Source organism: Toxotes jaculatrix, chromosome 24 (assembly GCF_017976425.1).
Source record: "Toxotes jaculatrix isolate fToxJac2 chromosome 24, fToxJac2.pri, whole genome shotgun sequence".
NCBI lineage: Eukaryota > Metazoa > Chordata > Actinopteri > Toxotidae > Toxotes > Toxotes jaculatrix.
The window spans coordinates 6,207,067-6,222,597 of NC_054417.1; the positions used below are offsets into that span (position 1 = coordinate 6,207,067).

The 15,531-nt window shown below is 42.2% G+C and overlaps 2 protein-coding genes across 3 annotated transcripts in view; one reads left to right on the forward strand and one right to left on the reverse strand.

Moving 5' to 3' along the window:
• The window catches only part of LOC121178046 (striated muscle preferentially expressed protein kinase-like), a 40,932-nt gene extending 32,031 nt beyond the window's left edge, over window positions 1-8,901 (reverse strand). Inside the window, exons 1-2 of one of the 2 annotated variants that reach the window (XM_041032540.1) lie at window positions 8,511-8,901; window positions 6,996-7,555 (exon numbers count right to left, since the gene is read on the reverse strand). In XM_041032540.1, the coding sequence (XP_040888474.1) occupies window positions 6,996-7,377 (382 nt within the window). In that variant the 5' untranslated portion in view covers window positions 7,378-7,555; window positions 8,511-8,901. Of the gene's footprint in view, window positions 1-2,215; window positions 2,498-6,995; window positions 7,556-8,510 lie in introns of those variants that run through there. The other variant, XM_041032541.1, reaches the window with a different exon arrangement.
• A 4,464-nt stretch (window positions 8,902-13,365) lies between these two features.
• Window positions 13,366-14,959, forward strand: inha (inhibin subunit alpha). Its single transcript, XM_041032665.1, has 2 exons — window positions 13,366-13,669; window positions 14,211-14,959. The coding sequence occupies exons 1-2, from the start codon at window positions 13,378-13,380 to the stop codon at window positions 14,957-14,959; spliced, it is 1,041 nt and encodes a 346-aa protein (XP_040888599.1). The 5' UTR covers window positions 13,366-13,377.
• Window positions 14,960-15,531: the final 572 nt, after the last annotated feature.

Sequence of the window (15,531 nt, forward strand, 5' to 3'; positions counted from 1 at the left end):
AGAAAAGATAATTAGATTCTACTGGTGCATGTCATTTATCTTCCTCTGGATCTGGTTTGTTTGATGGTTCAGGAGGCCACGCCGTCCTCTGCACGGCTCAAACCTGCATTATACACAGACCTGGATGTAAGCCAGTCCTCATTACTGACCCACAGTAGACCCTCAATCTGACCTATGGATACAAAGCATTGCGTCTTCAAATCCTAACACAGATGGAGAAGCCATACACTCTGAATGAACGGAAAAAAAAACTTTGGACAGGTGCAATTTGGACCATGCTATAGTTTAATTAGCTGAAAGCAACAAGAGAGTAAGCAGACTTCACGGAAACCCATTGATTTTGTGACAGAGGCTGCTTTCTGTGGAGCAGCCTTGATGGATGCCTTCCAGGCATACAGCTTTATCAGCAGCAAGTCTGGCATAATCTGTCCGCGAAGGAAAACAGATTCTGCTGCTGTTACATCACGCTGTGATCACACGGTCTCTGTTTTTCAGGCCGAGTCTTATCATACCTCACCGACGTATCGTTTAACCTTTTCTGTAGAAGCACTGTGTTTATTATTCACTGTGTCGCTGAACAAATTTAGGTCACTACCTCAGCTTAAATGTGACCTTCCTATGACATGTGGGAGCAACCTACATCCACCTGTGAGAATCTAAAGACAATACACCTCTTCATGTACAAAAGTCAGAATACAAACACTGGGTTCCAGTTTGCACGGCAGCAGATGCATGTTCAGACTGTTCTCACAACTGTTTACGCAGTCGACTGAATCCCATGGTGATAACTAAAAAGAAATTCTGCAACAAGAACCTCCACAACACAGACAGCAAAACAAAAAGCAACCTTCTCTTCAAAAATGGTCCGTGAAAGTATGAGTCCAAGTCATCAGAACTACTCTCAGATGGTGTCTGCACTCAGTTCCAGCATATCATGATTCATGATTCATGCAATGTTATGTGAATTTGAGGCTGAAGCATAGATCAAGTTCACAACCACAGTTGGCCCCTATTCATCTGCACGGAAAAAGAAGAATAAGGCTGACTCTTCTTTATATCCTGTCAAAAACCCCTCCGCAGCAGATGTGAGAGATGGCATGTTGATTCAGTTCACATGGTGAGGCGGTTTGGAAATCCCAAATGACAGTGGCCAGTGTTGACCGTCACACTGCAACCTGATCCTACCACCTAATCCTGACCAAATCCCTGCGGGTTCCTGTGAATGACTGTGTACCAGAGGGATGGAACACAAACACATCCTCTGCCAGACCAAACACCAGGGAAACAGCTCTGGCTTTACCCTCACATACTGCCACAGCTGCCCCGAGAGAATAGACAAGCTAATTAATTGTACTGTATCCTTAATCCACTTGAACGTAACATTTAGAGAATGTGAAATCATCAAGCAGTTATAGATTATCTCTGCTCCAGTATACCAGTGTAAGGCACAAACAGGCCTACGGCCTACAACTGCAGCAAACTCATCCCAGGAAAGAACAATAATTTATCAGCCCTTGGAATTTAAAGTCCAAATGAAAGTTATTTCATTTATGGTGTTTCCTTATTTTGTACCACATAGGTTTCGAATAGTTTGAGTATTGGTATTTATAATTGAAGGGTTTCACCTTGCTGTTAGCCTAGTGGTGTATTTAAACACCTGTCAGTCAGTTTGGCAGTCTGATTTGTGGTCTTGGAGGGTGAGATGACCCCTTTGCTTTCAATTTGGATAATGGATTGGGCCTTTAAGAGGATTCCTGTAAACAGTTTCATCCTTACATGAGGACTGGATGGACAAGATTTGCCACTTTCAAATGCGAGTTCCAGTCTAGCTCTTCAGTAAAAACATGGGGCCATTACATAATTACATTTACTCTTTTGTTGTAGTAGTTTAAAATGTAATCCATTTAAAATTCATAGAGAAACAGTTCGGGCATTTGTGTGCAATTATATCCATATTGGCACCACGACAAACAGGACTGTTGTACCTTCAAGTAAAGCCTGAAGTAAAAAGCATTATCTGCGAGCATACAAGAGAGAAACTAAATCCAATTAAGCAGCAACAAGAAAGGCCTCAAGTCTATTACCTTGTTTTCATTTCCTTTACAGTTGAACAGTACACAGGACGATGCTTCTCTTCTTTAAACCTGTTAAAAGGATCCCCAGCAAACCATGCTACCACTGTCCATATTCTGTATTGACGCCAGCTCCCACTCACCTCTCTGCTTCTTGCTTTTCGGCCCACTCACACCTTCCCTAACACTCCTCAAAGCTTTGCGTGCATCGAGCAGCTCTTTCCGCAACATGGCTCTTGTCTTTCCTTCGTACGTTTCTTTAAAAAAATAAAAAATAAACACGGCTAGATGGTTACTTCTGCCCAAAATAACTTCTCCAAGTACGAGTCCTCCTCAAGTCTTTTCCATCGAGACACACCACTAAAAACAAGGGAACCTCCTCAAAATGACTCCAACAGGCCTATTTCTCCTAGTTTCATCTTCTCTCATGCTGATGTCTTTAAAATGGCTTCTTCTGCTGCATGAAATGAGGAATCGGTCAAGCAGTCACTTGCTGTCTTAAGATGGCTGCTAGACCTTAAAACTTTATCTTCCTCAGCCCATGTCTCTCTTTCTTGCCCTCTCCCTGTCTTCCCCCAGTTCTTTGACTGCCAACTTCAGCAGTCTATTTCGAGTCCTGCATAGTACAACCCCTCCAGTTGTACTGTACTTTCCCATTGCACCCCCTTTTAGAGAGCCTGCCCCCCCCCAGTTATAGCAGGAGATTAAACACACTGCTACACAGAAACTGAACGACCTCTGCTGTCCTCTGTGGGCCACTCTGCTTGGACTAAAGGGAGTTTTGAAACTCGAGGCAGACATGTTGTACACCATTGATGATATGCTACAACTGCACACACATTATGGGACAATAACACAGCTACAGGGACACCAGATACAATGAGCTGGGTCTGTGTCAGCGTTTATAAACCTTGGGGCTGGAGGTGAAAATAACACCGCAGCCTCGCATGAGTTAAAAATAAAGTTCAGACTGTGACTGAACAAATACAAGTTTTCATATTGATGCTTTGCCTGTGTGGAACTGATTGTAATCTGAGTGTGATTACAGATCATCACTGGCATTTACGGACACCGTCTCATGAATACAAATGTCAAACGCTGACCACAGTCTGGTAGCAAGCTTTATTGGAGCTGCTTGTCACGTATGTATTGAATCTCTGTCAAATCTGTCACTCTACTTCATGGATCTCTCTCAGGTGATGTAACAGACCCTCTGGCGTTCATAGAGGGTTTCACGCTGCTGAAAACTACATCTCTAACAAATGATTGCATCTAAACTGCAGCATGATTTGCTTACCAGCTAACGTAAATGTAAAGTTTCATATTCAAATTCTAATTTTTACTGCATATTTGTCATAAAAGCGATTTATTTGTCAGTCTATTAGACTATTTATTAGTGTAGACTGTTTATAAGCCCAGTAGCGTATTAAAGAACAGTGTATTTAAAGGGCAACTTAATTGATTTTTCAAGTAAAGGTCAGTTCTCTGGAGGAGTCCCACTCAACCCGTGAAAACAGTTTTATAGTGTCTTCTGTGGCTCTGGGGTTGAGGGCGTTCTCCAGTGTCCAACACAACATTAGCAATGATGTTTTCAGGGTTATCTCAGCGAGAGCTACCTTACAATTTAGGGGTTTGGGTTTAAAGGTATGAAAATCTAAAGAAAGAGGTCTCTGATTGTTTTAAGAGTCCCTACTACTTTGCTTTTGACCACTCTGAGTCTGCCAGCTTTAAGGAAGTGCAGTACTGTCTGGAGCACCATTTTACCAAAGCTAAAAAGAACTCCTTGAAGTGTTTTGTCGAAAAGACTGGTGCAACAGAGAAGAAAGTTTCCTCTGACCCAGAAACCTAAATCCACCTCATCGCCTCACCGACTGTTCACACTGCTGAATAGATTTACAGTTAAATAACATCAATTGCTCCCAGAAATGTCTTTCACATGAACTTGTTACCTGCACAAAGTGAGTGTAAAAAGCATGAAAAACTGGTTCAAGGCTGAAGTTCAAGTGAGAACCGGAATAAAATATCAAATGCATGGAAGGATGTAAGACATGCAGTGTGCTACGGCGGCCTTTGGTGACACAAGGCCTAAGAAAGGTCCTTTAAAACAAATCTTCCATTACAAATGTGTGGGAGGTTCATGCTCCTGCGTCACAACACGACAATGATCTCCTTTTGTAAGCGTGGCTTAAAATACCACAGGTGCTGCTTCTCCAGAGCTTCCATCAAAGTGTTTATCCAGCCTCTACGTGTCTGACAGTATGTTAATCAAAAACCATACGCCAGAGGGTGATGTCAATGAAGTAGTCTAGACCTGTGACACAGCATGACTGTGGTTTCTGGTTGGTCTGATCTTTCAGGGTGATATCTTAAAGTGATAAACCTGACTGTCTGACTCACTGAGCGATGCTCAAAAGCAGCCAGAACGGCCATTAACAAACAGACACTAACACAAATACACATTCACAGCCTCCCCTTCCCCTACCGTCAGCTCCCCCCACATTAGTACACCCTCCTCGTCTCTCTTTCATCACACTGACCGTGATTGAGTGTGACAGCGCCGCGTCTTGACCGTGGTGATGCTATAATTATCTGTGATGTCTGCTGGTGCAATCGGAGAAGGGGGCCGGCGGCATCCACACATCACTAGAGCACGAGCCCTCTGGCAGGCACGGCACATACCAGGCCATAAATAACCACAAGGAGAGTGAGAGCAGGGGAGATGTGAGAGGGAGGAAGAGGTCAGAAAGACAGAGGGTAACCAAGACCCAGAAAATGGATAAAAACAAGGACATGCTGGTGTTATTTTGCTGCTATTCATACATATAGTAACATTAATCTAGAAAAAGTTAGTCAAAATACAAAGAGACAGAGCTGTTCTTAAATCTTCTGGTGAAGTCCAAGTCATTTCTGTTAAAGTAAGTCCAAGTCAAGCCACAAGTCTTTAAAATAAGTTATTTGCTGACAATTTGAAAGACACATAATCTCAATACTCTCCTTTCAAAGCTTTATTAATGTGTCTCTAAATATCTGAGACCAGGTTCTTCCAATGCATTGGCTTGACAGTTAAATATTTCAGGTTGGCAGCTATGCAAGGCCTGTCTGTTGCTGTCTAATTTATTTTTTATTGTTCAGGGGTTTTGCTGGTCAAAACTTGGGTCAACTGTTATGTTTACAGTACTGGTCACAGAGAAAAAGAACGTAATAAAAGAGATAGACAAGAACCAAAAAGGAACTGAAACACATTTAATTAGTGACAAGAACAAAATATAAAAATGGACCAAAATAATGCACGATATCTGTACTGCCTTGTAGTGTTGTTACATAAATCTAAAATCAAAACTTCAGTCGTGCTGAAATTAGCAGAGTGAGACAAAAGAAGAGACAGAGACAAAGAGCAGAAATAGGTAAGAGGAACAGAGGAATGGAACTGAAGCTGGATGGATGTGAGAAGACAGGGAGGTGCTGAGTGATATTACAGCCGGACCATACCTGCCAGCTGATAGTGTGAGAGCTGGTGACATGTAAGCTCAACCGTCAACTTTCTTCACAGGCCAAGGCAACGTGACCATGATCAAATACATGCGGCATTACAATGACCTCACTGCAAACCATACTCTGTGTTCCACGCATGACTCAAACGGATGATGCAAACTCGTCAGGGCTATTAATACCAACAATTGTGTTGCTAATATTGTTGTACAATCCACCGTTGTGTTCTTGTTTATTGGAGCCTTGACAAAGTAGGAAATCACAACTGAAACACTATATGTGACATACAGGACTTTGCTATATGCTAATCCTAGAGTTAGTTACTGAGGAAAACTGAGGTTTAAAAAAGCCACAGAGGCCACACTGACAAATGCTACTCTTATCTCTGCACAGCCGAGGTGACAAGATAAACTGGGAAATGATAGACAAGCCATTCAAATCCATCATGCTGAAGTGTCCTTGTGCAAGACACCGAAAGCATATTCATACTTTCACGCCGCTCTTCATCTATGGAGACAGTTGCATTGCCAACGAACAGGTTGCGCATAATCTACACTAAACACTGTAGAAACTTATTTGCATTACACTAAGAGGACAAATGATAAGCTTAGAGTATGAGAGTAGAAAGTGACATGATAAAGATGACGTGGACGATGGAAGAAGATTGGATTGCTCTTTCAAAAACATAAATTATGTCTTGCATGCTTTGCTGTGTGAATTTATGCCGACAGAACGACCACCCTGAGCGAAACTTTCCCACCGAAGCATTCTAATTTTGGAAATGTTACAGAGCCACACCAGCAGCAACAGACTGTTTTTCCTTCAACACAGAGCTAATCTTTACAGCTTAATCACGGCCTCAGTGTTCACATGTCACGATCCTGTTTAATCAGTTGGTACGTTTGAGATTACAAAAGTTTACTTCTGCAAAGTTTGAATCCTGGAAGAGAAACCTACGCAAACAGACTGCAAGTCCCACACATTGATTCAAATCAAAAACACACTATTCAGGAAAAAATAACTTGTACAAATGCCATGACCTCCTTATTGTCAGTCTGTTAGAGATCTCTCTCAATGTGCCCATTTTCAGTATGAGCTAACCATGTTCTGCACTCATGTGCCTGCAGAGCAATCAACATAGTGGTCACTTAAGACCATGATTGACAATACAGCGACTAGCAGTAGGAATTTCCCAGCATATCCTCAGAGTAAGAAGGTTCATGGCAGGTGCCCACATCCCAACTTCCTCAGCTCAGTACACACAACAAACAGCACCCAAACAGCTGAACTGCGCAGCTAATAGAAGGAAACAGCAGGTGACACTGCTCCCCTCCAACAAATCTGAGTCTCTATTTCGATCTGCACGCTAACTTTGCTGCTCTGCAGTCATGGAAAACAGGGTTACTGTCTGATGATTTAGTTGCTTGTGATTACCTTCACCGAGGTCCATAATGGCCAAGACAGCACTGCAGCTTTCCTCTCCCAGCTCATTGGTCGCCACACAGGTATACAAGCCAGCGTCGCTTGTGCGGCAGTCCCGTATCCATAGTCCCCCTGAGTCCTGGTCTTCTGATGCAGGTAGGAGCTCATCGTTGTGGTACCAGGTCAGCAAAGGTTTTGGAAATCCTGCCACAGACACCCTCAGTCGGATGTCACAGCCTGTTCCCACTGCTGCCTTGCGAAGTTTACGGATGAAAGCTGGCGGTGCAGGTTCTTGCGTTGCAGCCCCAGTGTCTGGAACAACTTGGTCCTTGGTGACTTTGGGCCTCTTGGAAGGGATTTCGAGACTGGGACTGGATCCAGGGCGTCCTGCCATCTTGATTCTTTTCACACTTCTTTACGGGCTGCACTTTTTATCTGGTAATTGACTGGCGTATCAAGATGAGCTGCAGTTATTAAAGGCCTCTTCTGAAAGACTCCATTGGTTCAGATATCTCTGGGCTCACAGGGAGTATTCAGTGGAGGCTGTCTGACCTGGGCTGGTGCACCGGGGACTGTAATGACCAGAGTACATCAATCAGAATGACATCAAAGTTATGTTTAGACGTTTTGAACGCTGACTACAGACGCTGGTTCTGGGTGAACGTGCTCATCAGGAAAAAATGACATTGATGCCTTCAGAAAACCCACATTTACATTTTCTTGCCATTAAATAAATGACTTCCAATCCACAAAAATAACAACAACGGTCGTTGTTATGTTACAAATCTTTTTTTTTTTTTTCCAAGTTCAAAACTCATGAAGGGTATTAAATAGCTGGAGTATGGAGTATGGCCTAACTATTCTATTACACACCAGCTGTGTCTGTCATCTTGATCCCAGTAGTGCACACTTAACATGCCACAGACACAGAAGTAGTAGTGAAGGTATGTAAAGCAGGACGCGGCAATCCAAGGAGCGACACCTCCACCCATTAAAACGCATATCAAGAAACTACTGGTATGTGGTTTACACTGAAAACAATATCCAGGGGTGTTTATAAGTATGTACTGTTATAACAGTCTTCAGAAGGAAGTTGGCAGGAAGGCCCTGCAGGAGGCTTTGACACTAAAGGCCAGTATCTGCTTCCTCTCTGCACCCCTATTTAACACTGGCAACCTTTCCCTAATAGTAACCAAATGCTTATTGCTGCCTGAACTTAAAGAGGGTCCTTCTATTGTGCTTTTGTTTACTGAGGGGGTTTCACATCAGCAAAAAGTTTGTGATGACAATTGGCCTATTTTGTTATTTAATTTTTCAGACTTTCTGCCATTTTATTTCTTTATTTCAGGTCATATTTGGAAAAGAAATTCAAAATGGCAATAAATGGAATGCTATAATTACTGATCAAAGACTTAGTCAGCACTTGGATTTGCTTCCTATCTTAATTAATTAGAATCATCTACTATGCTGATCCAGGGAGTGGCCTAAAATAGACTTCACCCGATAATCGAAAGAAGTGCACCTTACCTCACTTTTGCCATAAAAGCCGAAAGGAATCCCTTTGGACATCCCCGCAAAGTCCAAGTTAAGGTAACAAGATCCATGGAGCAAAATATTTCATCTCAAATCATTTGCTAAAGCCCGTCTCTCTGTGTGTCCTTTAGCGAGCATGGGCTGTAGGTGTAAGTCCACCCTAGATCATGTAGCATTAGCAGCCACTGCCATGGTCCCTTTCAACAGCTTTAACCCAGTGAAGAGTGTTGAGACACAGAGAGAGAGAGAGTGAGATCCTTTTTCCTAAATGTCAAACCACTCAGGCCTTCTGGTCCAGTGTGTTTTCAGTAACTATGACTTTTAAAAAAATACATTTCTAACCTTTTTAAGCTTCCATGTACTTCAATCAGCTCCTGTAATAGGTCTCCTCTCTCTCTCTCTCTCTCTCTCTCTCTCTCTCTCTCTCTCTCCAGCCTCTCTCCCCTCTCTCACTGCTTCACCCCCCCCAAGCTCCCTCAGGTTGGGAGCGACAGCTGCAGCACCACAGATAGGTCACATTTCTTGGGCTGTCATGTATGACCTATGCACACACACACACACACACACACACACACACACACACACACCAAAGCTCCCACACTCCAAGCTCTTTAGATAATGTTATCAACCAAAATGTGTGTGTGTGTGTCTGAGTGTGTGTGTGTGTGTCTGAGTGTGTGTGTGTGAGACAGGCAGAGACAGCATGCGTGTGACAGTTGGAGATGCTATAAAAAGAAAGTCTAAGAATAAAGACAGGACTTGGTGATTCATACAATTGTAGGGCAGTGATATAACAATAGAATATAACAGAGCAAGTTGGAACAATTGAAGTAGATACAGGAGAATTTCATGTTTAATACATTTGTTCAACTGACGCAGTCTGAGTTCATTTATAGTGTTCTTAGAAAAACTGACTTTCAGTTACATTAAATCTTTCCATGAAACGTGGCCTTCAAAAATAAAACATTTCTAGGCCTCGACCTGCAGGAGAACCTCAAGATGTTGCGTAACTCTTTAAAAAATTTTTCTCTTTGTGACTGAAGTTTCATCCACTTACAGGAAAAACCTTTCCTCCATTATGCTTGCAGCTGTGTAATGACTTGTTAAAGAAAAGGGATGCTGATCGTCTCAGATCAAGAGTTAAAATACTTTATCAGTTTTTGGTTTTGCATGTTCTCTCACAGTTTCCCCACAGGAATAACTTGTCTCTCTCTGTAATAAACTGTCAGACCCTGAGGTGTGTTAGCACTGAGCAAAGACAGGGATTATTTTCCCAAATACACTGCACTTGCAATGATAACTTCGACAGCTCCGCCAAACTGTTGTGCAAGGAACAGAGTGGAACTTGATGTGTCAGTCCATTAACACTTCTAAGAAGAGCTGTGCTGTACTCAAACGCAGCATTGTCCAAGTCTCAGGTATTCATTCGTTCACTAAATATCCTGAACCCTCATTTGTTCAGCAAAACTTTCCCCCTAATGCTCAGTCAGAGCTCCCTCACTGGCTTTTAGTGGACAAAATAATAGAAACAACCCAACAAAACCATAAAGTACTGAGTCAGAGTTTACTTACTGAAGAAGTAATGACTACCTGTGTTTCCCCTGCATCGATTGGGACAGGTTTGAATTGATGGATCGGCGACTGTGGCCCCTAAAAATATGAATTAATAACAGCCAGGATGGAGCAGCCTTTCCATCCAGTGCTGTTTGCCATTAGCCGTACCCTTAGGAGGCAGGCAGATGGAAGCAGAAGGGACAAATGTCTGGTAACTCTCTGAGGACCTCTGCTTCACCTTCACAGCATCAGACCACTTCACTATCACAACACAATCAAGGCCTTGACACTGTCTCAGCAGAAAGAAGAAAAACAAGGAGTAAATGTACATATAAATTATATTTTCACTGTGTTAAAAAAATATCAGCTCTTTGTCTCACACTGTGCAGCCACACAGCTGAGCTGGCTGTAATTCCTCCTTCTCACAAGTTCTTTTTCCACATCCACACTCCTTGCTTAAATTATACTGCTATTTAATGGCAACAATAGGACTTAACACAACACTTTACCCGTGATAGTAGTAGTAATGCTGTGCTACTAATAGCTGCAGTAGGAGTGCTAGTTTCTTTAATTGGACGTCCCAGCAATTCCATAATCTGTCAAGACCAAAACGGCAACAAAATGGTTGTTTACACGGTAGTGTTACCTGAGGATACCTGTCCCAGCAGCCAGGATATGCAGCATTTCACATGATGTAATATTTCTGTCATGAGTGGGAAACGTGTAGACCGCCCAAGGGCCAGCTCCGTGATACTCTCCGAACGTTTTCTCTTTTACTCTGTAAGCTGTAAGCTGTTTAATAAAGATGCTCACACACTCAGATACGCTGCATTTTGTTTTCCTGCAGGACACCTATGATGTGATATGTCCTGGTGTAAAAGGCGAGCTGAAATGCCGTATGTATACTATTGTTTCTTTTTCTGAACATCATAGAAACGTTTCCTCTTTACTGTCTAAGACTTCAGGTCCTTTACCTCTTCCCTCTCAGCAGTTGTGACTAATTTTCTTTATGATCCATTGTTTGTGAATGTTCAGCTGAAGGACAAGTGATTGAAGTGCATTCAGTAGACTATGGTGTGAAAAGCCCTGCTATCTGTGCTGCAAGAAACCAGCCTGCCAAGGTCTCAGACAAGGACTGCATGAATAAGGCCATGTTACACTGGATCAAGCTTGTGTAAGTTAGTTTTTCCATTATTTTGGTGGTTGTTCAGTTTGTAGACTGAGTAAAAACATCTCATTTCTGTGTTATGTTTTGGCCAGAAACCATCATGAAACTGATCAAAGTGACACACTTGGTGATTAATGGTATTATTTTAGTGCCCCCTACTGGTAAAAGCAGTTTGGTACTTTTAGATTACAAGAATGGCAAGCCACAGCGTCTCAGCTCTACTACAGGTCTGCACTGTGTCAAGCTTTAATGCTCCCGGAAGTTTGACATCAATGTGACTGATCAACTGCATTGCAAGGGATAGACAAGTCGTTAAGTGTCCAGCATGTAACAAGAAGAACTGCCACATTTACCTCAAAAACAATAAATGTATTAAACACAGTGTGGAGCTGTGGCCATGAGAGGATTTACTTACCTTTGCATGAAGACTGAGAGCAGGAGGCAAAAGTCAGCCAGGCTTTGTCCAAAGTTCAGAAATCTGGCAACTCCTGCAAAACAAAAAATTGCAATTCTGACATTTCTATTTGTAATGATCAAGCAAGTGAACATAAAGTGTTAATTAATAAGCTTCAGAGGTGCTGAGCTAAGCAAACTGCTTTCTGGCTCCAGCTACAGGAAACACAGTCTCATCCGACTGTCAACAAAAGGAAAATAAGTGTAAAATCACATCACAAGTGTTCAAACAAGACACAAGTATATTTGTAAGTAGTTTTGCTGCCACAGCTTCACAGCTAGATAAAGATTTCACAGTAAAATCAATGCAAAATAAGAAGCAAACAAATTGTCTTACCATGATTCCTGCTTCCTGTTTCCTGGAGGAAGGTCACCTGGTTAAAGACTATTGGCGTCTTTGGAGCATGCACAGGTGTGTTAATCACATTAATGAAACAGTGTTGAAATCATTTTGATAGATGTAAATAAATAAATAAATAATAGCTAAGTCAACGTACATACATCAGTCATTTGTTAATCATCACCAGCTGCAGTTTTACCAACTATTTTGTCGTAGTTGGATTTTTTATTTTCAACACTTCCCGACCTGACGTGAAACACACAGGAGACAGGAACAAAGTGATTACAATGGACAACAGTGAGGTCAAAGACAGAAAAGCAAGATAGCATCATCTAATATGAGATTTCAAACTCTGGAAACACAAAGTAAGACAACCCCCAAATAGAACTGGCTGTTTCAAAGTAAAGTCTGTGAACATCTGCTCCTTGGCCTCTTAAACTGCTGATAAAATGTCCTTGTCCAGAAACACACATTATGAAAAAATATTTTTGAGACGGATTTCAAGGATTCAAGGCCGCTCAGATAAAGAAGGCACACACACACACACACACGTATCCCTTACAGTAGACAAAGACTTTTTGTTCAGTGGGAAAACAGGTGTGTGTTCGTGTGAGATATGGTTGTTGGCTACAAATGATTTTTTTTCAGCAACAGATAATAAAAACACAAAGAGATGCTATATTTCATGGTGTGAAACTTGCTGTATATTTGCTGTAGCCACTTATTATCCACATACTGCAGATAATAATAACAATAATAATAATTTGATGTATAATAATAATTTGAATTTGCTGCAAAATAGCTCAGAAGACGTGACACTATCTACACAGTAGAGTTTAAAAAACTTTTGCAACAGAATCTAAGACTAAACAAAACTTTTCCATCTTCGGTGCTTTGCATTAATAATGCACATGTACTGCATGTGGCAGAGACTGATGTCTTGGTGCTCGCTCAAGCTCTAAATCAACCAAACCACTCAAAAGCAACTCTGCAGAACATAAAAGAAGGAAATAAAACATGCAGACACATTCCTTCCATACTGTGTGAAACAGCTACAAAAACAAGATATTTTGAGAATGCAATATCTCAACCCTCAAGGCCATTCTTTGCTATCTTCCATTTGTGTGTGGGCAACAAAATGCTTTTGCTTGCAGACTTCACTCAGACACAGACAGCAGCAGAACCAAACAAATATATGTGAGAATAAGGAAAGTCACAGAAGAGAAACGGTTTTCCTGAGCTGATTGGAACTCACATCAGAAGTCATCCTTTTTGGCCTTTTTTTTTTTATTTGTAATTACACCTTGAAGATATTTTGTGTCAAGTGGTTGTCATACACTGCAGCCATGGTGTCCTGCGCTCTTCTCATCCTGGGTCCTTTGTGGATCCACAGTCTGATTCAAGCCTGCAGGGGAGAGGAGCTGTCCAGGGAGACAGTGTTGTCCTGGTTCAGAGAGCGGGTTCTCGAGGGCCTCAGGCTGGAAGAACCTCCTGTGGCCACAATGCTGGGTCCGGATGGACAGCCGCAAGCAAGGCACATGCATTGGAGGGCCCCCAGGACAAGCAGGACAGAGTGGGTCAACCATCAAACCAGTCCAAACCAGGACACATCTCAAGTTATTCTCTTCCCCAGTTCAGGTGAGGTTTTTTTTCTTTTTCTTTCTATTTGCTAAATGAAGAGTGACTCAACCTATGAGTGCCATGAAGCGAGGTGCTCTGAAGAATCAAAATCAGAAATATTTCATCCTAGTGTGTCTTATATGTGGTGCTTCAGCACAAAATTACATTAAAAGTGCATAAAGATTTTGCAGCACTTAGCTTATTTAACTTCTGCTAATAAATATGTGTAAACAGTGCATGCAACTAATGTAAAAGGCCTTTATTTAAATCCCCTGCGTATAGATTTTTAATGTGATTATAGCAGCTTTAAAGAGTCTCTGAACACCAGACTGAAAAGCAGTGTTTCACTGTTCTGTACACCTGCACACCACCGAGCGTTTTAGAGGCATGTTGCATTAACTCTTTATAATTATTCTGATGGTAAACCTCAGTAAAATGAAGTGTAGTGTGTTTGTTAATCTGAAAGAGTCTGCACACACTGAGACCTCCTCTAGATAAGAGCAGGTGCAATAAAAAAGCAATAAACTTCACTGACTCGTCTCTAATCATTCTCTGGCAGACTCATCTTGTGACATGTCTGACTCAGCTCCTGGAGAAACCACAGAAAGCTACTTCACGTATTATTTCCAGCCCTCCATGAACAGCCAGGAGACCCTGGTTACATCTGCCCACTTCTGGTTCTATGCGGGCGAAGGAGCCACAGCCAACACTTCTGCCCCTCTGTTCATTCTTACGTCAGCGCAGCAGCTTCTTCAGGCGGCAGAGGCTCCATCAAAGATGAGCTCAGATGGATGGACCACATACCACCTGGATCAGAGTCTGCTGGTCTCTGTGGCTGAAGGCCCTTTTCTACTCCAGGTCCGCTGCCCGACCTGTCAATGCCACGCTGATGAGCCAGATAAGATGTCTTTTCTTAACCTCCATGTTCAGCCTCGTGGGCCAGTCCGTTCCTCCCGTCAGGCACCAGTCACCATTCCCTGGTCTCCCTCTGCTATCGACCTGCTGCAGCGGCCCTCTCAGGAGAGACCCCAGTACAGCGACTGCCACCGAGCAGAGATCAAAATCAGCTTTGAGGAGCTGGGCTGGGACAACTGGATTGTCCATCCGACAGTACTGACTTTCTACTACTGCCATGGAAACTGCTCGGCCTGGGATCGAACCACCACAATGCTGGGGATCACTCAGTGCTGCGCTCCGGTCCCGGGGACCATGAAGTCCCTGAGGATCACCACGACATCCGATGGTGGATACTCGTTCAAGTATGAGACCTTGCCCAACATCATACCTGAAGAGTGTACTTGTATCTGAATGTGAAAGTTTAAGGGGCTAGTTCACCCAAATTACCAAAGGACACTTCTTTTTAGTTAAAAGTATGTATTTTTGTAATTTCCCCTTTGCTTTAAAATTAGCCATTTCTTTGTAAGTATTTAATTAGCTCTTAACAAAGTTTATTGCTCTTGTCATGTTTATTTAGCTACAACATGTAAGTGAAAAACTAAAGCCAGCATTGGATTGTTCTTCCTGTGTGCTTCTCACCTTTAGGGGGCAGTATAGGCCTACTTTTAAACTGCATGATTTCACATCAGTGCCTTCACACAGCCTTCCTTCTGTTAACTGATAATGCAGTGATGTATATTAAACCACTGATGAAAAACTAAAACACAGACCTCAGTTGTGTTGTGTGTATTTCTGACTTTCATCTAATGCCACAGGTTTGTTTTCACTGTATTCATTCTAGTATTTAAATTCAGTTTAATTTCAGAAAACAATAAGTTAATTTTGTTAATATATCCAGTGAATAACAAACAGGTTTTGACAGACAAATTTGTGGGGAAAATTTCATATATATCATCTGTGCAGCAACTTTAGCACCAAACAGA

What these genes read in the sequence shown, in the direction of transcription:
- inha (XM_041032665.1), top strand. Translation starts at nt 13,378, where the DNA reads ATGGTGTCCTGCGCTCTTCTCATCCTGGGTCCTTTGTGGATCCACAGT. An exon ending in TATTCTCTTCCCCAGTTCAG is followed by an intron (nt 13,670 to 14,210) that starts GTGAGGTTTTTT and finishes ATTCTCTGGCAG; the next exon opens with ACTCATCTTGTGACATGTCT.